At 34.9% G+C, this 24890-nt stretch overlaps 2 protein-coding genes across 8 annotated transcripts; one reads left to right on the plus strand and one right to left on the minus strand.

Annotated features, from left to right (window-relative positions):
• Positions 1-1849: 1849 nt before the first annotated feature.
• Positions 1850-5814, minus strand: LOC114165880 (protein SUPPRESSOR OF npr1-1, CONSTITUTIVE 1-like). 5 transcript variants are annotated; one of them, XM_028050498.1, is made up of 5 exons: positions 5263-5813; positions 3735-5187; positions 3202-3607; positions 2879-3111; positions 1850-2381 (listed from the first exon to the last, which is right to left on the minus strand). In XM_028050498.1, exons 1-5 carry the CDS (start codon positions 5745-5747, stop codon positions 1929-1931), a joined length of 3030 nt encoding a protein of 1009 aa, XP_027906299.1. In that variant the 5' UTR covers positions 5748-5813; the 3' UTR covers positions 1850-1928. The 5 variants fall into 5 exon arrangements, 4 of the variants coding, with proteins under 4 accessions (XP_027906299.1, XP_027906300.1, XP_027906301.1 ...); XM_028050499.1 differs by having other exon boundaries at positions 2879-3607; positions 3735-3962; positions 4059-5187; positions 5263-5812; XR_003599811.1 differs by having other exon boundaries at positions 2166-2381; positions 3257-3607; positions 5263-5814.
• Positions 5815-18992: 13178 nt separating this feature from the next.
• LOC114165807 (TMV resistance protein N-like) lies at positions 18993-22673 on the plus strand. Of its 3 annotated transcripts, XM_028050392.1 has the most exons (6): positions 18993-19553; positions 19649-20404; positions 20510-20732; positions 20831-21058; positions 21147-21872; positions 22137-22673. In XM_028050392.1, exons 1-6 carry the CDS (start codon positions 19069-19071, stop codon positions 22515-22517), a joined length of 2799 nt encoding a protein of 932 aa, XP_027906193.1. In that variant the 5' UTR covers positions 18993-19068; the 3' UTR covers positions 22518-22673. The 3 variants fall into 3 exon arrangements, with proteins under 3 accessions (XP_027906193.1, XP_027906192.1, XP_027906194.1); XM_028050391.1 differs by having other exon boundaries at positions 19649-20732; XM_028050393.1 differs by having other exon boundaries at positions 19344-19553; positions 19737-20732.
• The last annotated feature ends 2217 nt before the right edge of the window (positions 22674-24890 follow it).

Genomic DNA, 24890 nt, shown 5'->3' on the forward strand with positions numbered 1-24890 from the left:
TTGGAGTTAGTATGGCTAGTGTAGCCATATAAGATGCATCCCATGTATGAAATTGTAATCGAGGAAAAGTTTGGTGTATGAGGTGTTGTATTGAGGTTTCTCCTTCCCATGATATTGCTAGTTCTTAGGGTATTTTTACCATATCATCAACATGTGTTGGTTCAATACCATTTCCGATGTGCATGAGATATTCTAATGATTGCATGTTTTGTTGTAAATGTAATATATATGTGTTACTCCATAAATGAGAGTTAATAATACAAACAGAAATCATTTGTGCTTTTGTACCTTTTTGAACAACTGGCAATACCTAATGAAAATCACCTCCTAATATGATCACTTTCCCCCCAACATCAAAATCTAGAATGTCCTTTAATGACCATTCTAGTGCCTCCAAAACATTTGTTAATCATGGGTGCTTCATCCCAAATGATTGCATTTGCTTTTGTTATTAGCTTTCCAAGATCTGATTTGATTACTTATCGAACAAAAGGAACCAGCCTTGACATTGATAGGTGTCTTAAATCGAGAATGTGCAGTTCTACCACTCGGTAATAATGTTGCTACTATACTCGAGGAGGATGTAGCTAAAATAATCTGACCCTTACTCCTACAATGTGCAATTAATGTATGGTAAAAGAATGTTTTACTGGTTCCTCCTGGCAATACCTGACTTTGAATATAGTTGATTACATCTAAAATGGTATTGAAGGCAATGAATTGGGCATGATTCAATCTGTGTACATTGTCAACATCTTCATTAGGTATCTATATTGATAATTCTTGGTACTAAAGTAGTTTCCAATGCATCATAAGTTAAAGTTGGCAAATAAAAATCCGTGATTATTTTACCATATTGAATTAAAAGGTCATTTAAATCCCTCAATAACATAGGAATAAAGTTCTTACTGACAGAAGTGTTGGTTGAAGTATAATCTTCAAGCATAAAGGTATGGAATTGATTCCAAAGGCTTCTAACATCAGTTGGTTACAAAAAAATAATATGGTCACAAATAGTCTTCGTAAAGCATATGAAATTTGTAAAGTTGATGCTTCAACTAAGCATTCATGAATACTATTATCACTTTCTAAAAATTCCCATTTCTCAACTGCCTTTTTAAATGTGTGAAATATATGTTTCATTTGGTGATAATAGGCATTCCCAACTGGTGGTCCTTTTACGTGAGAAAGCAAAATATGCAAGAACTTATCTCCTTCAGAAGGAGATACAGTATAAATTCGACCAATAACTTTCTTGTTTGACCTTCTTGGGTACCATTCCTTTTGTCTGTTATTTCAACAATAATGCTTTGGAATTTCTATGTACAAAAATGTTCTAGATTATGGATCTCTTTCATTGGTACAAAAATGTTCTAGATTATGGATCTCTTTCATGACTATATTTGAAAAAATAAAAGTAGTTGAAAACTGAAAATTAAAAATTTAAAACGGAAAACTATAATGAATTTCAATTCAAAAAATTGATATATTTAATTATACATAAAACAAATCAAAACAGAGGAACAATGAAAATAGATCGTGCTACGTTGCTTATTATGTTGAAATGAAAACAGAGACTATATAACACACAAAAATAAAACACATAGCAGTGTCTGCCTTTATTTCATAATATGCATATCTTTTTTTTAAGAAAAATACTTATGAGATATTATATCTTTAAAGGGAAAAGAATTGACAAAAAGTAACAGGAAAACAAATACAATAAACGCCTCAAGTGAAGCGGAGGAAACACAATGTGAGGAGTGATAAACAGGATAAAGTAAACATGAACTTCTTAACTATAAGTTATACTCTAAAAAAAACAAAGGAAAGGATGGAAAAAAATGAATTTCAATGAAGGACACAGATTAATTCCATAACTAAAGGGATCCTGCAGTTCTCAAAGAAGATAAAAGGCTTATCAGAAGTCATTCTACAACTTTCTTTATGAATCTAATGACCAAATTTTTCTTTAGCCTAGGTTTTGTTTCCAAGTAATTTGATTCACCACATATAAGATAGAGTCTTGTGTTCTTTACCACCAATCCATGACCAAACGTCACAAAAATCTCCACCTTGTCTCCAGATCGAAGGTTTGATTTTATACCTTCCCAATCTATATCATTAAAGCAAATTATTGTGCCATGCATGTGTACATGCAATGTGCACTTTGTGTAATTAACAATTAAGACACTTCTAAGACCTTCGGTTGCCACAATTTCAGGGATTGATAAATAAATAACACACAAAATCATTCCCTTCACGTCATGATGTGGTGGCATAGTGAAAGAAACAGAATCTCCTTCACCGATATAGGCTAACCAATAAGAATGGTTGTCACACTGAAGAGAGGCATCACAACACTCACCGCCTGCCAATACCTGTACCATGAGATAAAAAGCTTAGTCATATTGGTCTAATTTTGCTATCCAAATTGTCTCCACCAATCATACTTGTAGTTAATAATTGCAAAATGTAATACACAATTAAAAAATGTCAAGAGTAATAAATTTAAATAAATTTGGTTAGTAGTTTCTTGCGTATACATCACCTTCTCGTCGTTAGGGATTTAGAATCCATTTCTGTTTTCGACTCTTTCAGTTTATACAATCATTGAGTATAAAACAATTATGAAATTAGTCAAGCAAGAAAGAAGAAATCAATTTCCTAGTACTTAGTCAAAGCATAATCATTTCGTTATTTGACTATTAAAATCAGATACTTTTCGACGAAGTTGTTTAGTTGCAGAAGCAAAGGGTGCTAAAAGTATAACATTATAGTTTCTATTAGATACTTTAATAGGATTACTTTACGTTCTCTTAATTAATAGCTAAAATGACGGTGAAGGTAATAAACAAAGGAAAAGCTAGAGAAGAACCTCAGATATGTTATCACTAACAACATTGAAGAATTCATGGTATGCTCCAACACCAATCAAAGAACACCTGAACTGCTGCATTGAAATTCCTGATTCTGTAATATTTGAAAAATATTCGACCAGAATGTTTTGTACTTGCTTAGATAGTTGAAACTCAGTGTCACATTGTACCAAAACACTTCGAAGATTTGTCAAGCTACCAAGCAATGGCACAATATCATCCCAGCTATTATCTATATCCATGCACAATGAATGAACATAAGATATGGGATTTATTATATGCGACATCCAAGACCGAATAATGATTGAAGGAAAAAGATTACATGATAATCTCTCAAATCCTCGTAGGGATATATATCCAATGGCTTTTGAACTTACAATTGAAAAAGGCACTTGTTTCGCAGCTGTATTTTCAGCGATTAGAGTTATCAAGGATTTCATTCGCAGTATATCTTTTTCCATTCGGCAAATCTTCGAACACCCAGAGAGAATAAGAGTTCTTAGAGATTTCAACTTATATATCTCTCGGGGTAGATTGCTTAGACATTGACAGTCCTTCAAATTAAGCAGTATAAGATAACAGAGATCTCCAATAGATGAGTGTACTATGCGCAATCTGGGACAATCTTTTAGAATGAGCTGTTCAAGACTTGGTAGTCTCGAAAAGTCAGGTGTTTCTGTCAAGTACATGGAATGACTAAGGTTAAGGACTTTTAGCGATCTCAAAACCTACACCAAGAAAGTTGTTCTTGATAAATATTAAAGACGAAAATATAAAGAATGAGATAGTAGCAAGTCACTATTTTATTTTTTAATTAAGCTTTGTGTTTTAAGGAAAGATGGCTCGTAATAAAACCTGGGGTTCTTCCCAGAAGAATCGAAGAAGACTGTGTTTTAGATCAATAGCTATTGCATCTTGCACATTAAAGCCGTTAGGTAAGTATTGTGAAGAAAACCCATGCAGAGTTATCCATCTCAATTTCGGAGGAAGGTACTCAGAATTTAGAGCATCTTTGGTCTGTCTTGATATTTCTCTTCTGGTTGAAAGCAATTTCACAGGCAATACCTCAAAGGATTTTCTCCCCTGTGATTTAAAGACCAAAGAAAAACAGTGTATTGGGCGCATGAAATTAAACACTTTCAAAAGAAGTTTCAAACCAAATACAAAGAATGTTCTTACCGAATTTACTTTCAGTGCATATTCTACGTCCACATCAAACAACAGTTGACTATTCTTCAAACGTTTCTCTCCGGAAATTTCACGAAAAAATCCTATTCCCATTTCTTGTAGCAAAGGATGCATTCCAAATTTGTTATTGCTTTTAACTTTAATGAGGTTACGCTCCATGAGAACTCTTATTCCAGTATCAGCATCTACTATATAGCCATGTTGAGTTCTTATTTCATTATCAGCGTCTACTCCAGAGCCATTTAGGATCTTCGTAGCATATGCTCTGTCCTTACCAACAAAGTAACAACATACATCAAGGAATAAATCCTTTTCCATTTGACTGTGTAAACGGTCCAAGCTTATTTTCAATTTTAGTTGAACATCATCCATGGGAATTTCCTCTAATTCAAACAATACAGTTTGCCATTCCTCTTCCGTACTTTCAAATAAAGTACTTCCAATGACTTCAAGAGCCAGAGGTAGTCCTCCACAGTGGGTAACTATTGCTTTTGCAAGGTCATGGTATTCTTCTTTTGGTTTTGCTTCTCTAAATGCGTGCCAACTAAGAAGCTCAAGGGATTCATTTTCATTCAATAGATTCATCTCAAAAACAAAATCAACTTGATGTTTTCTCAGTAAGTGTCTGTCTCTTGTTGTGATGATTATTACAGTTCCTTCACTTAACCATGAACGACTGTTCCTTAGATCTAATAATGGAAGATAGTCATCCATATCGTCAAGTACAATGAGCACCCTCTTCCGAAAAAGTCTTTCTCGAATCATACTTCTCCCCATCTCAACGCTGTGTATCTCTACCTTTGTTTTTAGGACATCTGAAAGAAGTTGTTGCTGTAAATGAATACGCCCTCTTGGTTTACTAACTTGTGCAATATCTTCAATGAAACTTTTCTGCATGAATGTACCATGAATTTGATGGTAGATGGCTTTGGCAAGGGTGGTTTTACCCGATCCTCCCATTCCACATACCCCTATTGTACAAACATCCATGGACTTATTGTTTATAGCTTGAAGTAGTAATTCCACTGGGTCTTGTAATCCAACTGGGAATTTGGTAGCAGACAAAGCTGATAAATTAAGAACGCTCTTGACTATTTTGTCCACCAGTTCAGCATCACTCCTTCAAGTTAAATAGAAGTCATGTATTAACAAAGTTAAATCACTATCCTTAAATATGGTTGAGTGAGTGATTTACCTGTGATTGCTCTCATCCCATCCAAAGAAATTTGCAGCTTTGGTGAGTGCGTGGCTCCAACTGGACAAGCCATGCTCCAGTTCGTGTTCTGAAAATGTTTGTTGTGCAGTTGTTTTGAAGGCCATTCCAAAATCACCCTGCTGAATACGTACATGAGATGGCTGAATTTCATAATATACAGGCAGAACATGTCGGCAATAAGTTTGGTGCCATTGAATGATTTGTTGAAGCTGATGAAGACACCAAGCAGATTGAGAATATGTTTTGGTGAAAACAACTATTACTACTCGACACAGATTGAGAATAGGTTGTTGGATATGCGTTGACTTCACTGCATTTTCGTAATGAAGGAGAGTGGTGAGTCCAACAGCAGAGAGAGCAGAATCGAGATGAGAAACAAATTTCCTGCGGATGTCGTCTCCATTGAAGCTGATGAGCACATCGTACTTGCGTGGGAGTTTGGATGATGAAGTTGCGAATTCCATGGAAGGAATTGATGAGAGGTAATGGAATAGTTAGAAGAGAAAGCAATAATAATGAAACACTGTGAAAGCGATTCAAAATACTTTTTTAATTATCGTGGAAGCGTGTTAAGACCATCGCAGAACCTGTTTTACTACGAACCAACAACCACTTTGAAACACAAAATAATATATTACGCTAATCACTATGAAATATTATCTATTTTATTTAAAATTACATATTAACTTGACTTTTATTTTAAAAATATTGAGTCTCTTTTTATAGTATGCTAATATCGCTTTAAATAACATGATCATCTCTCACAATACACAATACACATATATTTCAGAAAGAGGTTATTTTTATAATAAAAAAAAGTAGAAAGTAAGAATGCAGTTTTGGATTCCCAGTTACCTATGCTTTTCCCTAACATTTATTTTTATTTTGATCTCTGAACTTTTATTTTTATCTTTTCATCGCTGTACTTTGAAAAAATGTTTCTAATTTCTGTTGAAACTGTTGAAGTGACTGACCATGACAACAAACTAATGTGGTTTGATTTAAAATCAAAATTGACATACATAAACAAAGTATTATATTTTCAAAAACTAAAATAAAAAGGAAATGCATGGACTAAAACCTTTATTAGTTATTTTTTTCTTTTATCAACAACAAAATAAACATTTTACTAATCGCACAAATACATCTTTTGATTTATATAGAGGTGTCAAAATGGGTTGGAACCCGCGAGCCAACCCGGCTCACTACGGGTTTGGATCGGGTTGGGTTGAATTTCTTTTACAAATTTCAATACGGGTTGATTTTTGAGCTGACTCATTTAGAATCCGGCTCACCAACCCGCAGATAAAAGGGTCACACAAGTGTTTTTTATTAAGTTGGCTTTACATTTGGGTCATGTTAGGTTATTTTTTTTAGCCAACGCATAAATAACTTATTTTTTTTATTTTGGTTTGTATTTAGATTGTATTAAAGTTTATTTAAAATTTAATTAGAATTATAATTTAGTTTTGACTAAAAATAAAATAAAAATATTGTATTTTTTTTAATTAAGTGAACCCGTTAGCCAACCCGTTTAACTCGCTAACCCGTGGTTGGCCGAGGACGGATTCAAATTTTTTTGGCTCGTTAAAGAGTGAGTCGGGTTGGGTTGGCTCAATAAATCATCAACCCGTGGTGGATCGAACCAGGTCAGGTCGGATTACCCATTTTGACAACTCTAGATTTATATATCCTGCCAAAGTATCTTTCCCCGAACTCCCATCCTCCCTTATACATCATATGTGAGTCACGTTTTTTTATTCTGCAAAAAAGTCATTTGTTCCACCTGTTTTATTTGCCAAACTCCGGGCGGCTAAATATATTATGCATAAGATGTATGTATAAACTTTACATTAAACACCATGAAGTACAAATACATATTATAAAAGTCTCTCCCCTTTTTTTCATTGGTCATTGGTCAGGCTACGCTACTACCTTACTCAAGTACTTTCCATTATGTTGTTCTTATTTTGTTTATGCCCATAGTAGTTTTATGGCCTTCTTCAAAAGATGATTGGATTAAATTTGTTTTAATCCCTTAACTTTTAATGAAAAATGGAATTTGTTCATTTTTGAAATTTTGAACCAATTTAGTACTCTATTTTTAGAAATGTATGAATTTAGATCTTTTAACGAAATTTTGTTAAGTTTAATTGATATTTCAAATGTGTTTCTCAAGCATTTCTCAATTAACATTGAAGAAAAATATGTCAAACGGTGTTAATAACTCAATTGTTATCATGAAATGCATTTGAAATGACTTCGTTCGAAATTTGTCAGAATTCAATCGAGTTAGTCCTGGCCGAATTCGACCCAATATGTCACGACCAAAATTTGTCGAATTCTGCTGAGTCTGGTTCAACCGAGATTTTACCAAATTCAATAAAGTCGAGCTTGATAGAAATTCGGTCAAATTTGACCAAGTCAACCTTCACCGAAATGTGGTAGATTTTGACCGAATGCACAACAAACCTTTGGCAGTTAATAGAGGTTCTAAAACCCTTAGTTTCTTAAATCCATTATTGGGGTTATATTAACCTGGAGTAAATTATCCCTATTAAATATGAATATTTTGTAGTGAGTTGTTGCCGTAGAGGAACTCGTCCATTATCAATGCAACTTGAGATGAGGAAATATTGACCTTTCCCAAGGACTTTTGCATTTTCAATGTTTCTTGCATCACCATTTTCTTATGACTTTGGAGAATACAAGTAGTAAGAATTGTTGATAGCAACATAGTGAGGACAATTCAATAATTTAAACAAACTCACCACTAAAGTTGTTGATATGACCCATGGCTAACAAGTCAGTCTAATGAGACGGGCTGATCTAAATCGAAGGTCCAAACGGGTCAGCCTAGGCTAATGGCGAATAGGTCAGGTGATGCTCGAGACGATGTTAACTTGGGCTGAAGGTCGAGACGGGCCTTGCTAGGCCAAAGGTCGACACAAACCATTTTTTCCAAAGATGGGCCAGGTCAAGCTGAGGATGGAGATAAGTTGGCTTAGGCCAAGGGTCGAGATGACATGGGAAGAATCAAAGGTCGAGACAGGTCGCTTCAAGTTCAAGTTTAAGATAGGTTGGTCGAGCCGAAGTTCGTGACGGGTCAGTCAAGAGCAAGGTTGAGAAAGGGTGACCCACAATGAAAGTCAAGACGGGTAAACTCTGGTCGAAGGTTGGTTCGAGTTAAAGTTTTAGTTTTCATACTAAATGTTGCTTATATATCCAATATAATTTAAAAAATTAATATTTTTTATGTTTAAAAGGAAGCCCATATACTGACATTGTCCCATAATGTTATTGTGGGCATTTTTCGTGGTGGACTTTTCCAATGGGGTGTTTTTTTTGGCCTTTATGTGACTCAGGGTCAAGCCTATGGAGTGATCTAAATTGACATCTCTATATCTTATTTTGTTGTTATCATTCGACCTTTACATTGTCTTCTCATACTATTAGTTTATTTGTTGTGATTATTTCCTTACATTCCTTGGAACGATTCTCATAAACTCACATCTTTTTGAAGAAATATAAAGTTGTTTTAGCGTCACACTTGTCATGCTAATTTCAATTTCCCCCCTAATTCATTGTCTTCCATTGCACGAACTCCCTAAATTTATAAAGCATATATAATAGGTCCAAATTTAAAATTACTATTTACACATATTTTACAATTTAAAGAAAAATACAATTGAAGTAAATTTTAAAATTACAATTCAAATTAAATTAAGTTTAAAACATTATTACCATTATTTAGTTATGGATGATGTAAGTCTTTCAGTCATTATATATATATATATATATATATATATATATATATGATTTATTTATCTATTTACTTATATGAAATCAATTTTGTGTTTATACACACCCCAACTCACTCATGAAGGCAACAAGTTTATTGACACCTAAGCATATGTGACCAAATGATTTCAACGAGGAAAATAATTTTATTTTTTCCTTTATGGTTGGGTTTATATGACATTAGTGTTATACATATAAGGCCTTTGACACCACTTTTAACTCCAAAAACTTAAGACAATGATGTTATGGGTCTTTATTCTTATATAGTGTTTAACTTTTGTCCATTCTGTCCAATGTGGAACTTTGACTCACACTTGGACTATTCACAACACTTATGTTGTTGGGTAAGTCATCTTTGTTAACTTGTGAATATAATGTCATTTTAACACATAGCAATGAATTTAGTTTCTTCTCAGCCGTCATCGGTAGCTACTTGTGGTTTCCTGAGGGAGAACCTTGCGGTGTGGTTTTTCTCCTTGCACCGCCCTCCCCCAACCATCTTAGACAAGTGAAAGATTGGTAAGAACCTCAATGTCAATCTTATAAATATTCTTTGTTATATAAAAGTATATTAACACATTCCCTTTATCATAGTTCAATTGTTGAACATAACATGTTGTTTGATAACATGTTGTTTGACTAAATCCACGTATTTCGAAAGATGAAGGACTAAATTGGTCCAAAGTTTCAAAATGGACTAATTTCAAAATTCACAAAAAGTTAAGGGACCAAAAATATATTTAACCCTTAGAATTTTCATTAGCTCTTAAATTTGCGTTTCAATAAGACCCAAGTTAGGGTTTATTGTTCTATTTTGTACATGGCTTGCTAAATTCGTATATTGACTCCTTGATGAAAAATGCAATGAAGCTTTGAGATTGTTTTTGTGAAATTTGCCATGTCTTTATGTTGAATTCGTGGAATGTATTTGGTTCATCTGTTTATGCTTAATTTACATATTAATTGCATATGTTTGGGTTGGGTTATATTCATGCTTAATGTATGTAGCTTGACTATCACAAATTCATGGATGTATGTATTGCTTAATTGTATAATGAAATTGGATTATATTTTTCGCTTAGTAAGTTATTGTCTAGTGGATTGAGAGTAGGCAGAGGTGTTAATTTGGTGGCCTGTGATAAGTGAAATTGTATTTGAATCAAGGAAGTCAGTACGTTTTAATCATTATTGCATTTCATTTAATTTGTTGTAAGAATTTTAATATGCCAACCCCCTCCTTTGTGTTGAATGGCAATCTGGAAAGCTTTGAATGATAGGTTGGTCACTGGGAGACGACCTTGGTTTAACTACTGAGTATTACATTTACATGTTCTATTTGGTCAGGTATGACCTCGATCACACACATAAGTAAATAAACCTTGAATGAGTAAAAGTTTGAAAATTTACCTCTTCTTAATATTGTTAAAATTGAACCTAATATTTTATTTTGCATAGTCAATCTCTTCATAAATGAAACTCATTGCTGGTTTGACATCTGAGTCCACCAATCTTAAGACTACCATAATAGGGGCAACAAATTTCAAGCATGTGGAGACATTCTTCCAAAACCGGTTGTCTAGTACAATGTGTTTTACTCTTCTCCCCTCTTATGAAGTTCCAAACTTGTTTGTCTTCCACTCCTAGGAGCTAAACATGGTCAACAATGATGCCTTCAATTCATTAAGACAGGCAAGAGTAAAGAAAGTTGTGCAAATCTAGTCACACCCGGTTTTATAAAGTCTCTACCTTTAATGAACTTTCTTAACAATGAAATAAACATTGTTCTTCCACAAATGTATATGGTAATCTTTCTTCCCTTCTTGATTGTTGATTCATGGACCTTCAATTTCTTTTCAAAATCTTTAAAGATCAAATCAATTCAATGTGCAGCACATGGAGTCCAATACAATTGTTCCCTTTTTTACATCAACAAATCTCCAACTGCTTTGAAATTTATAGCATTATTAGTAACAACTTGAACTACATTTTCTGCTGCAATAAACTCAAAAACGTCATCTAACATATTGAATACTTTATCAGTTGTTTTTTAAGTGTCTAAGATGTCAAGTGAATAAAGAAAAATTGTTCCTTTAAGACTATTCACGAAAAAGTTGGAAATATAACATCTTTTTTTTCCGTCCAACCATCAGACATAATGGTACAACCACTTCTCTTCTAGTCACCCTTAAAATCTTCAAGAATTAAATATCTTTTGTTCACAACTTGCTTCAAGAGCTTCTCTATAGTATCATGATAAGATGGTGGTTTGTAGCCAACTCCATATTTACCAATCAGTTCACACATATTTGCAAATGAATAGTAGTGTAAAAGACTTCAACTACTGGAGCATCAACTTCATCTTTGTATCATTTTATCATCATCTAATTTATAATTGCTTGACTTCCCCCATACTAATAGTGGCAGCTGATTGTTTTCTTTTAAAACCAAATCGCATATGTCCTCTTTCCACACTCTCCCTTTCTTCATCATCTTCATCAACGATATTCAACTTTTTTCTCTTTAATTTTGCTTGCTTAGCATCTACAACTATCTTTATCTCCAAATTTTTATTTTTTTTCAAAATAGAGACACTTCAAAATCCTCCCTAATTTTAGCAAGATGAGGTTTGAAGCTAAATATTCATTCACTCACAATAGTTCCATTTAACTTTATACCTGATGTAGAAGGAGATACAAAACATGGCATTGATTCTTTCGCAGCACGTTTAGGCCAGAAAAAAGTGTGTTTCTTAAATTTAATACTTTCTTTTGGTTATAGTTAATCGACGATGGCCGGGCGGGGAGGGAGGACTTCCACCTTCTTCTTCTCTCACTTTCCGTACAGCTATGGTGAGCTTGAAATGTGGAAAGTGTTCCAGCGATGGGGAAAGGTGACGGATATCTTCATCTCGCGACGACTAGACAAATGGGGGCATAGGTTTGGTTTTGTTCGATTTTTGGAGGTGAAGAATGAACAAAGTTTCCAACGAGAGCTAGACTCAATCAGAATCGGATCCACCAAACTGCATGTCAACAAACCTAGATACGAAAGGGATGATAGACAGAAACCCAGATATGGAAGGGAAGATTGGTGGAAAGTAGCTAAGAAACCTAATACTCTGGAAGCAAACAGGCCACCCCATACTCGGAAGGTTTGGAGAGAAGTCAAGCGCCATCAAACTTTTGCTCAAATTGTAAAAGCTTCTACCACTTCATCCAATCAAGCATGGAAAGGCATATCCTTTGACACAGAAGAGGCGAACATCAACTGGATGGAAGGAAGCCATATTGCCAGAGTAAGTGATTATTCAAAAGTTAACAAGGTTCTGGAGGAAGTAATTCAAAATGGGTTGGGTCGTCTGAATGCAAAGTACCTGGGTGAGAATGCAATACTGATTCAAGGAATTGAAGGTGCAGAGATAGGTAATCTTATAGGAGAGAATAAGGAGTGGTGGGAAGCAAATTTTGATTCTGTTACACCCTGGAACTCCTCTCAGACAATTCAAAACAAGCTGGTGTGGGTCAGATGTAGAGGATTGCCTCTAAACCTATGGTCACAACAGTGTTTTGGTAAAATCGTGGCTCCAATAGGGACACTAGTCTCCATAGATGAAAAAACTCTTACCTGGGAGTGCTTAGAATTTGCCAGACTAAACGTTAAAGTCCCAATTGGAACGAAAATCTGGGTACAGAAAAGCATGAGAATAAACGGGCGAATATATAATGTGGTCTTAGAGGAAGAAACCAACGGAGGAACATATCACACATGTTGTTGCGCTAACGAAAATAACTTGTCTTCTGACTGCAATACAAGCTGCAATGGCTCATTTGATTTCAGTTCTATATCAGAATGGTGCGACAACGAAAATTTGTTTGATTCTGAGAAGGAAAAGATGAAAGAGGAAAAGACGATCCAATCGCCGGCAGCCTTAATCGACCAGTGCCCCCAAGTCATACCGGAATTGTCAAGTGGGATTGGTAACGTCTCTATTCCCGACCGTTGTGGATCCAAAGCTGGAAGTGGAACGTCTGAGCCTAAACTGGATGATGCTCTGACAGACACAGATCCTATAAATGAGTATGGTTTAAGTTTTATGCCTGCAACGAAATCAGCCATACGAGATCACGCTACTCCTATCTTTGGGCCTATAGCAGAGGTAGCCCAATCTGCTAGTGAGGGGTTTTCTGAGTCTTTTGTCAAGGAATCTGAGTTGGGCTTTAATGGAAATGCAGACCCAGAAGTCATAAACTCTGGTCCGTCTACTGAGCTTTTAATTAAATGTAATACAACACCTCTGCTAACAAACACGCACCCAGGACGTGAATATTTGGGGCTCAATCACCATAGGGAAGGGTTTGAAGCTCATGATGAAGAACAACGTCAATACGTCGAACGTGAGTCCAGGGAGAGGAAATTTGAAGTGCAACATTCAAGAACTCAGCTTCTCCAATCTACGCACGACACAAATAAAATTTTGACTATAAGCAATCCAGCGATCCACTCTAAAGATTTAGTGGGACATCAAACATCTAAGCATATGACGCTAATCAAAGAATCAATTATGGATCCAAAAGACTTCGAGGAGAGACGACAATTCTGGAAAGGAGAATCAAGCATGAAACGACCAATATCCAAGAATCGCAACGTCTTGAACAAGGGCAAAGCTAGTAAGCGGAAACTTCTCAGGTCAGTGGTCCAAACTATTTGTAACTCGTTATCTGATGACAATATCTTAAATTGTAATAGACTGTTCTGGTCTACAAGATGCCAATCGAGTAACTCTGAATCTGCAACTATTTGGAGCCTAGCAAAAGAATTAGGAGTTACCTTTTCAGGTGAAGAGGAAGAAATTCTAAAGGAACTAGCATACATGGAAAATAGGGATAAGAATCAAAGGAAAAACAATGGAGAGAAGAACATAGTTGTTAATGAAGATCATTAGTATAAACATAAGGGGTCTAGGAGGGGGTCACAAATGGAAATATCTAAAGGGGATTTTAGCAAGTGAAGGAGTGGACATGATATGTATTCAGGAAACCAAGCTAAGTGATCTGCAACCATCTAGTTGTTACAACCTGTGGGGGGATAACAATATTGATTGGGTGAGCAAACCGGCAGTGGGAAACTCGGGAGGGATTTTAACAATTTGGCATAAAAACAAATTTAAGCTAGCAAAGCACATTGCAGGTGAATCGTATATAGGTGTCTTTGGTGAGTATTGTAATAGTGTTAATAATGTCTTAACTCCAGTCGCAGTTTTTAACGTTTATTCCTCATGTAACTTTAATGAAAAAGTAAAAATGTGGGAGGAATTAATCAATATCAAGATGGGGGTAGGATGTAGTCATTGGTGTATTTTGGGTGATTTTAATGCAGTAAGAAAAATGACGGAAAGAAGGGGCATTAATCCGAGTGGTAATACAACGCTAAAAGAGGTGCAAGGCTTTAATAATTTCATAGAATCTATGGAGCTATTAGATGTACCACTGATTGGAGCTAAATATACTTGGTACAAAGAAAATGGATCAGCTAAGAGCAGAATAGATAGGATTTTGGTCTCCATTGAATGGTTAGAGCAGTGGCCTGATAGTAAACAATACATTAAAGGAAGGCAAGTATCAGATCATTGTGTTTTAGTGTTGAAATCAGTCACAATCGATTGGGGACCTAAACCTTTCAAAACCTCGATATCTGGAAATCTGATCCTACTTTTAAGGAGGTGGTAAAACAATCTTGGGACACATATATTGGGAAGGGTAATCCAATGATCATTTTAAAAGAGAAGCTAAAAAAGCTGAAGTTTGATTTAAAAGTTTGGAACAAAGAGGTGTTTGGAATCATAGGTTTGAAGAAACAAAACCTTCTCCTACAACTAGACGAAATGGATAGAAAAGACGATGAAAGTAATTTAGAAGATGATGATAAGGTGAGGCGCATGAAACTATTAAGTGAACTGAAGCTGCTCTTGCACAAGGAAAGTGGGCTACTAAATCAAAAGGCAAGGCTTAAATGGATAGAACAAGGGGATACTAACTCAAAGTATTTTCACTCAAGAATAAGATGGAGAAGGGCCACGAATGAACTAAAAGGGCTGGTCTTGGATGGGACGTGGTGTGAGGATCCAACAAAGGTAAGAGAGGAGGTAAGACAGGTCTTCCAAAAAAGGTTTTCTGCGCTTAGATCTTTTAGTATCAACTTCCGAAACATAGAGTTCCAAACAATATCTGAGGAAGACAATATGCTACTAGTTGAGGAAATAAGTGATAAGGAAATAGAGGAGACGATAAACCAATGTGGTGAATCGAAGAGTCCAGGTCCGGACGGTTTTAACTTCTTCTTCTTAAAGCACAATTGGGACACGATGAAGAACGAGTTTAATCAAGCAGTGAGATGGTTTTGGAGAGGAGGGAAGATCCCAAAAGGGGGTAATGCTTCTTTCATAACACTAGTTCCAAAAAAGCAAAACCCTCTTGGCTTGGATGATTATAGACCAATTTCATTAGTTGGCTGTGTGTACAAGGTAATATCTAAGATCTTAGCAAATAGGCTTAAGATTGTGTTGCCAAAGGTTATAGACTACTCTCAATCAGCATTCATCAAAGGAAGAGGTCTCTTGGACAGTATCTTGGTAGCTAATGAGACAGTGGAGGAGTATAGGCTAAAAAGAAAGAGAATGGTAATAATAAAGGTTGATTATGAAAAAGCATATGACTCAGTTAATTGGGACTTTCTATATTACATGATGAAGAGAATGGGGTTTTGTGACAGATGGATTGGATGGATTAGAGAATGTTTGGGTACTTCGTCGGTGTCAATCCTTGTTAATGGGAGTCCTACTAAGGAGTTTGTTCCTACAAGAGGTCTTAGGCAGGGGGATCCTATAGCCCCCTTCCTGTTTCTTATTGTTGCAGAAGGCTTGGCAGGGTTAGTGAGACAAGCTGCTAAGAAAGACTTGTATAGTGGGATAAAAGTTGGGTCTAATGGAGTAAATGTGGGGTTATTACAATTTGCAGATGATACTCTCTTCTTGTGTGAAGCAAAATCTCAAAATGCACGAGTGTTAAAAGCCATATTAAGAAGTTTTGAACTGGCATCTGGGCTAAGGGTTAACTTTTCCAAAACCAAAGTTGGGGGGTTAGGTCTAGATGAATCAATGTTAAATGTATTTTCAACTACCCTAAACTGCAAACATATGAAAATCCCTTTTGTGTACCTTGGAATGCCAATTGGAGGAAATCCAAGATCTACACAATTCTGGCAGCCTATGATTGAGAAGGTCAGTACCCGATTATCTATTTGGAAAGGTAAATTAATAAGTATGGCTGGTCGGTTATGTCTAATTAAATCTGTCTTATCTGCTTTGCCTTTATACTACCTGTCCTTTTTTAAAATGCCAAAAGGTGTGAGCAATAAGCTCTTAAGAATCCAAAGAAACTTCCTTTGGGGTTGGGGTTCGGAAGCCAAGAAAATAGCATGGGTCAAATGGGAAAAGATATGTAAACCAAAGGAGGTAGGGGGCCTAGACATAAGGGACATTCGACTATTTAATGTAGCACTCTTGGCAAAATGGAAATGGAGACTAGGAATGGAGGATAAAGGGTTATGGAAACAGGTCTTAGAGTCAAAGTACGGATCGTGGAGGAACCTTAATGATTCTAACATATCGAGGTCTGCGTCAAGATGGTGGATGGACATCTATAACGTGTGTGGGAGTACGACGCAAGGACTCTGGTTTGATAAAAGTTTTGAGTGGGTGTTAGGTGAAGGGAACAAAGTGAAATTCTGGGAAGACATATGGGCAGGGGAAGAAACACTTAAATGTAGGTTCCCTAGGCTATATTCGATATCAGAGTGTAAGGATAGAGTTATTGGGGAGGTTGGACACTGGGAAGACGATCGTTGGGAGTGGGACCTAAGTTGGAGGAGACAAAAATTCGTTTGGGAGTCAAATATGGAGGAACAACTTCTCCTAGCTATTAATGGCCTACGATTACGTAAGGGATATCCCGATACTTGGAAATGGAAAGAATGTGAGGATGGGATGTTTTCAGTAAAATCGGCCTACAAAGCATTGCAAATATACGATGAAGATGAAGTGTATGAAGAGTTTACAATGTTGTGGAGCACAAGGGTAACCCCAAAGGCTAAAATACTGGGATGGAGGGTATTTTTGGAAAAGTTACCGACTAAGGATAAGTTACTAGCAAAGGGGGTTCAATTACAACATAATCTCTGCGACTTGTGTGGCACACATGAAGAGACCATAGTCCATCTATTCTTCTCTTGTAGGGTGGCCCAAATGGTGTGGAATATGTGTGATAGATGGTTGAGGGTATGTAATGTGCACCATATCAATCCTAGGGCGAACTTTAACCACTTCCACCTCGCTAATCTTAATAGTAGACAAAACCTAGCTTGGAGAGGTATGTGGTTAGCTACTATAGGGGAAATTTGGAACCATAGGAATGGGGTAATCTTTAAGCAAAGGAAAGTGGACCCTATAGAAATTTTCAGTCATGCTCAAATGGTAGCTTGGGTATGGATGAAACATAAGATTCCTACTACATCGTTCTCTTATAGTGATTGGATTTTATCCCCATTTACATGCTTAAAATCCATGTGATACGGTAATGTTGTGTGTTCCAGTGTGATAGGTATCAAACTGCAGGTGTTCAAAAGCTAAATGGAATTGTATCGTGGTGGTGACTGTGTACAAGGGAACACAAATCAAGGTTCAAAACATATTGTAGTTACATGTGAAGCTGTAGGCATTTGGAATAACTTGGATGCTATTGCTGAAGGCTTAAAAGGACACACTACCAGCGATAAAGATCTCCCTCCACTGTGTTCATAACTATTTTATGATGCAGCATATTTTCAGACCTCCATTACGCTTGTTCTATTCTGTAGCAACCAAAACACAATGAAGTGGTGCTTGTGGAAGCAGAAGGGATTAGGATAGCAATTCAAAGGAGGCGGATCAACTTTATTATGCTGAATCTGCTAGATCTTTGTGTTTGGATCCACAAGCCTATCTCATAGTTTTTGTTCAGGGTTATGCTATTGTTCTAGCTTTGTACTAGATTGTTTTGTATAAGGGTTAGAGCACCCCTTAAGTGCTCTTTCTTAATTATATCCATTCTTTGCTGATCAAAAGTTCCATTTAACTTTTGTACCATTGCCGTTAATATAGAACCCGAGTTTCCATCCAATACGATACCGGTTTCCGGAGATTTTTAATTCTATTATTAATGAGGATGCACTTGGATTAGTATCATTTTTTATTTTCTTTAAATTTAGATATCATTTGCATATTTATTATTCTCATATAATCTACCAAGTTATATACAATATTTTTCTCGACATAGTAGGACCAATTAAAAAATTTAAGAAAAAAAAGGGTGAGGTGGGAGGAAAACAATATATACGAAAGCTTTTGCTTTAAGTTCATGTAGAGCCTGAAGATGCAATACTTTTGTTTTAATTTATGTAATATGTCAATATAGATTTTAAATTCAATCACATTAGTCTGATGTTAATTTATGTTTGTCACTTCAGCAGTTTTGTAACAAAGAATAGCTGCGAAAACTAAAACCAAAATTTTTAAAACTACTGTGACGAAAAAAATTAAGAATAAATCACATGCATAAAGGTACAAACACATAAAGTTAGGGGAAAAATGTTTAATCGTAAATAGGGTTTAATATAATAGAGATGACAAGCGCAATGGCTACAAGTCAAAGATGTATCGTAAAAATATCATTAATTATTGCTTTGGTCTCATCGTAAGTAATTGTCAGCCAAAGTTATGATTAAATTATTAAATTAAGAATTGTTAAAATTTTTGGAATTAGATATTGTTATAAGTGTAATATTTTTTTCTTAACGTCTTAACGCGCTTACAGGAATACAAAGAATAATATTAATCTTCTGCCTATACATTGAATGGTTTGGTGTCTGCACAGATCATTTATCTGAACTTCCATGGAATCAGCGTCTTCATCTTTCCAACACCAACGGATGTACGATGTGCTCATCAACTTTGCTGGAGAAGACATCCAAAGGAAATTTGTTTCTCATCTCGACTCTGTCCTCACTTCTGTTGGAATCTCCACTTTCCTTCACCACCAGAATGCAGTGAAGGAAATGTATACCGAAGAACCTATCCTGAATATGTGTCAGGTAGTAATAGTTGTTTTCACCAAAACCTATTCTCAATCTGCCTGGTGTCTTCATCAACTTCAACAAATCATTCAGTGGCACGAAACCTATCGTCGACATGTTCTGCCTGTATACTACGAAATTCAGCCATCTGATGTACGTCTTCAGAAAGGTGATTTTGGAAAAGCCTTCACAGAAACTGCTCACCAAACGTTCTCAGGAAAACAACTGGAGCATGGCATGTCCAGGTGGAGATACGCACTCACCAAAGCTGCAAATTTCTTTGGATGGGATGAGAGCAATCACAGGTAAATCACTCACTCACTCAACCAGATTTTAACCTTGAACTTTAATTAGTTTGGGTAATACATGACTTCTTCTATAATTGCTATTGTACTTGAAGGAGTGATGCAGAACTAGTGGACGCAATTGTTAAGAGCGTTCTTAATTTATCAGTTTTGTCTGCTACTAATTTTCCAGTTGGATTACAGTCCCACGTGGAAGATGTGATTCGAACTATAAAAAATAAATCCACGGAAGTTTGTACGATAGGGATATGTGGAATGGAAGGATCTGGTAAAACCACCATTGCCAAAGCCATCTACAACCATATTCATGGCACATTCAAGGAAAAAAGTTTCATTGAAGATATTGCGCGAGTTAGTCGAACCAAAGGGTATGCTCATTTACAAGGACAACTTCTGTCGGATATCCTTAAATCAAAGGTGGAGATACATAGCGTTGAGATGGGAAGACGTATGCTTCAGCAAAGGCTTCTTGGTAAAAGGGTGTTGATTGTACTTGACAATATAGATGAGAAAGCTCCATTATTAGATCTTTGGAGAAATCATGCATGGTTCAATAAAGGAACTGTAATAATAATTACAACAGCACATGAACACCTACTAAGGACGAGGATAGCTCAAGATGATTCTATTTTTCGGATAAACGTAATGAACGAAAATGAGTCGCTTGAGCTTCTTAGCTGGCACGCATTTAGAGAAGCAAAACCAAAAGCAGAATACGACGACCTTGCAAAGGAAGTAGTTGCTTATTGTGGAGGACTACCTCTGGCTCTTGAAGTCATTGGAAGTAGTTTATTTGAAAGGACGAAAGAAGAATGGAGGTGGAAAGTGTCACTATTAGAGAAAATTCCCATGTATGATGTTCAAAAGAAATTGAAAACAAGCTTTGGAGGTTTACATAATCTAATGGAAATTGATTTATTTCTTGACGTATGTTGTTCCTTTGTTGGTAAGGACAGAGCCTATGTTACGAAGATTCTAAAGAGCTGTGGAGTAGATGCTGATAATGGAATAAGATTTCTCATAGATCGTAACCTCATCAAAGCTAAAAGGAACAACAAACTTACAATGCATCCTTTGTTACAAGACATGGGAAGAGAAATTGTTCATAAATTTATACAAGAGGAAGTTTGGATGAAGAGTCCACGGTTTGATCATTCATATGTATTGACAAATAATACAGTAAGAATATTCTTTATATATGGTTTTGAACTTCTGTTGGTAGCGTTTGCTTTCTCATGTTCAATGCATTTGCTTTTCTTTTCTCTTTAAAATGACAGGGGAAGAAATCCTCTAGGGAATTGCCTGTGAAACTTCTGTCATCCATAAGAGAACCATCAGGACTGCTGAAACTCGCTCAAAATTCTGAGTGTCGCTCTAAGAAATTGAGATGGATGAGTTTGCAAGGGTTTTCTTCAAAAAATCTATCTATCGACTTTGATCTGAATGATGCAATAGCAATTGATTTAAAACGCAGTCTTCTTCGACTCGTCTGGAAACAACCCCAGGTTTTTATTACTTTCCATTTTCAAGTGACCCTTTACTATTTCATCTCTAATATTTGTCAAATAAACTATCTTGCTTATCTTGCTGTAGTTTTTAATGTGGCTAAAAGTTCTTAATCTTAGTCACTCCAAGAATTTAACACAAACCCCTGACTTTATCGGACTACCACGTCTTGAACGTCTCATTCTCAAAGATTGTCCACGATTGCACGAACTGCACCATTCTATTGGATTTCTCAGAAATCTTATACTGCTAAATCTGAAGGACTGTACAGGTCTAAGATATCTCCCTAAGGAGATAAGGAAGTTGAAATCTTTAAAATCTCTCATTCTTTCTGGTTGTTTGAAGATTCTCCTATTGGAAAAAGATATGATGCAAATGAAATCCCTGATAACTCTAGTTGCTGAGAATAAACCTATGAAACAAGTGCCTTTTTCAATTGTAAACTCAGAAAGCATTGGATATATATCCCTACGTCGATTTGAGGGATTGTTACGTAATCTTTTTCCTTCTATCATTCGGTCTTGGATGTCGCCAACAATGAATCCCATATCTTATATTCATTCAATGTGCATGGATATCGATAATAGTTGGGATGATATTGAACCATTGCATGGCAGCCTCAAAAATCTTCGAAGTGTTTTGGTGCAATGTGACACCGAGTTCCAACTATCTAAACAAGTACAAAATATTCTGGTAGAATATTTTGCATCTATTATAGAACCAGAAATTTCAAAGCAACAACTCAGGTGTTCTTTGATTGGTGTCGGAGCATACGATGAATTCTTCAATGTTTTCAGCGATAACATACCTAAGGTTCTTCTTTAGCTTTACATTTTTTTATTACCTGCACCATCATTTTAGCTAATAATTAATAGAAACGACAATTCTAACCTTTTAGCACTATTCTGTTCAACTTATCCAAACCTATATGGTTTTATTTATCAATTAACTAAGTGATTATGCTTATACTATACAAGGAAATTGTTTTATTCTCAATCCCTAACCACAAAAATATATAATTAAAACATTGATAGAAAACATAGATAGATGCCTAAACTTTTTTATCTCATGGTCCAGGATTTGGCATACAGTGAGTGGTGTGATGTTTCTCTCCCAGTTGTCAATGAAACTTATTGGTTGGCCCATATGGGTGAGGGACATTCTGTTTCCTTCACAGTGCCCGAGAATCGTGTCATGAAGGGAATGGCTTTGTGTGTGTTTTATTTATCAACCTCTGAAATCGTGGCAGCTGAATGTCTTAGAAGTGTCTTAATTGTTAATTACACAAAGTGCACATTGCATATACACAACAATGACACAATCATATCCTTTAATGATATAGATTGGCAGGGTATAAAGTCTAATTTAGGATCTGGAGACAAGGTGGAGATTTTTCTGACTTTTGCTCATGGATTGCTTGTGAAGAACACAATTTTCTATTCTATATGCGCGGAATAAAATTACTTCAAAAAAGAGTCTAAACCAAAGGAAAAAAAATTCTCTCCTTAGATTCATAAAGAAAATTGTAATGTGACTTCTGCTATGTCATTTATCTTCTTTAAGAACCACGGGATCCTTTACTTATGTTCATTTTTTCCATTCTTTCCTTGTTTTTCTTGAGAGTATAGTTTATAGTTAAGAAATTCATGTTTATTTTAGCCCTGTTTCTCACTCCTCACATTGTGCTTCCTCGGCTTCACTGGAGCTTTTTATTGTACTTGTTTTTCTTTTTGTTACCCTTATAGACATATAAACATGTAATATATCATTAAGAAATCCACTTACAAAAAGAGGTGCAATATGAAATAAAGGCAGAAATATTGATATTTTGTTATGTGTTCTGTTTTCTATCTGGTAGGTAGTCTCTGTTTTCGTTTCAACATCACATCGTTTCAACATCACATGCAAACAGGTAACCGCATTCTTATATTTATAAGAAAAAATTATCAAAATTTAATAGTAAAAAAATTATTTTCCTTTTGAAATTCGGGCAATGAATTTGACTACTAAATTTAGTATTTGCTCTGATTTGATTTGTTTCATGTATTACTAATATATCACTTTTTTCAATTAACATTTACGAGTTTCATTATAGTTTTTAACTACTTTTTTTTTCTTTCAATATAGTCACGATCTTATAAATTATTTGAATTTTGTTAAAAATGTTTTAAACTTGATTCTTGTAAATTAATATTCTTGATATGACCATATATAACCTTTTAAAAAATTCAATAAAAAAGTATAACTACTATTTATACTGTGGGTATTTAGATTCCCGTTGTAAAATTGACATATCGTGACTTAAAAGTTTGCATTTTTCAAATGTGAATTACATAGAATTCATTCACTATGATAAACAAAATTCTAAAAATATTTTCATTATATAATCTTCGTGCAATTCTTATATTGGTTATACTCTTAATGTGGAAATTAAGTTTTTTCGTTATAAAATATTTGGTTCATTGCTTCACAAAAAACAACACACCTTAAATGTCTCAGCAATTTGTATTATATATGTAAGCATAGACATAGATGCATAAAATGAACTTCGTAGATGGCACACGTTTAGAGAAGCAAAACCAAAAGCAGAATACAATGACCATGCAAAGAGGGTAGTTGCTTATTGTGGAGGACTACCTTTAACTACAACCACACAAATTCAATCAAAGTAAAGGATTTTATTAATCAATCAACCAAGTGATTATGCTTATACTAAGTACAAGGAAATTAATTTCCACATTTTTGCCTTACTATGATTGTTTTACTCCGAATGATAGAAGAAATATAAATAAATGCATTCTAAATCGCTAACCACATGATGGCGATATAAAACAACAAAACAAGCGATCAGATTTATTTAAATGGAAAAATATAAGTATTTATATATTCTTTTTTCTTTAATACATTAAGAAAATAAAAGCTATAACCGTAGTACAAAAATATTTAATTCTCTTCATTTTTGTTTGACCTTCGTCGAGGTTATTAGATATATGTGTGTTTAGTCTTTAGGAAAGAAAACTAATATTAATATATAATTAACTTTGATGAAACCGTTGAGAATTTTAAATTTACAAAGTAAAAAATAACGGGCAAAAGACTGTCTTAAAAGTTATTTGCCTATTAACGTAATACACAAGTAACAACAATTGCTAAACACCATATATATGTTCATTAATCATTAAAGAACTTCAAAAGAAAACTAACGAGATTATTAAAATTTCTGTTTATTTCTTATTATGACAAAACGAGATACACTTGTTATAGTGAACTGACTATTTATCCTATTTAAATTATAATTACCATTGTATGTTTTAATTATATATTACTTTATGTTATTTTTAATGAAAAAAATAGATAAATTAGATAAATGACTACTCTTTTTATCTCATGGTTGCACACTGATGGTCATTGGTTGGCCCACACGGGTGAGGGACATTCTGTTTCTTTTACTTTGTCTCAAGATCGTGAAATGAAAGCAATGACATTGCGTGTTGTTTATTTATAAAGATTAAAATACTTTTTTTATCCCAATTTTCATCAATTTTTGTTGTAAGTTCTAATTTTTGTTTTGTGTTAAAAAAGGTTTCAATTGTCGTCAATTTTGTTTAATTCGGTCCTTTTTTACTAATACCGTTTAAATATTTAACAGCCATGAATAGTGATCGCCACATGCACTTCGTGGTTTTTTTTAATTTTTCTAATTTCTTTTAATTATTTTTAATTTTTTAAATGTTCATATGTCAACCCAATAGCGTGTCACGTATCAAAGTCAATGTTCTATATTCAATTTGGTCCCTATATTTGTTATTTTTGTTCAATTTAGTCCCAATT

The sequence above is a fragment of the Vigna unguiculata genome, chromosome 10, assembly GCF_004118075.2.
Source record: "Vigna unguiculata cultivar IT97K-499-35 chromosome 10, ASM411807v1, whole genome shotgun sequence".
Lineage (NCBI taxonomy): Eukaryota > Viridiplantae > Streptophyta > Magnoliopsida > Fabales > Fabaceae > Vigna > Vigna unguiculata.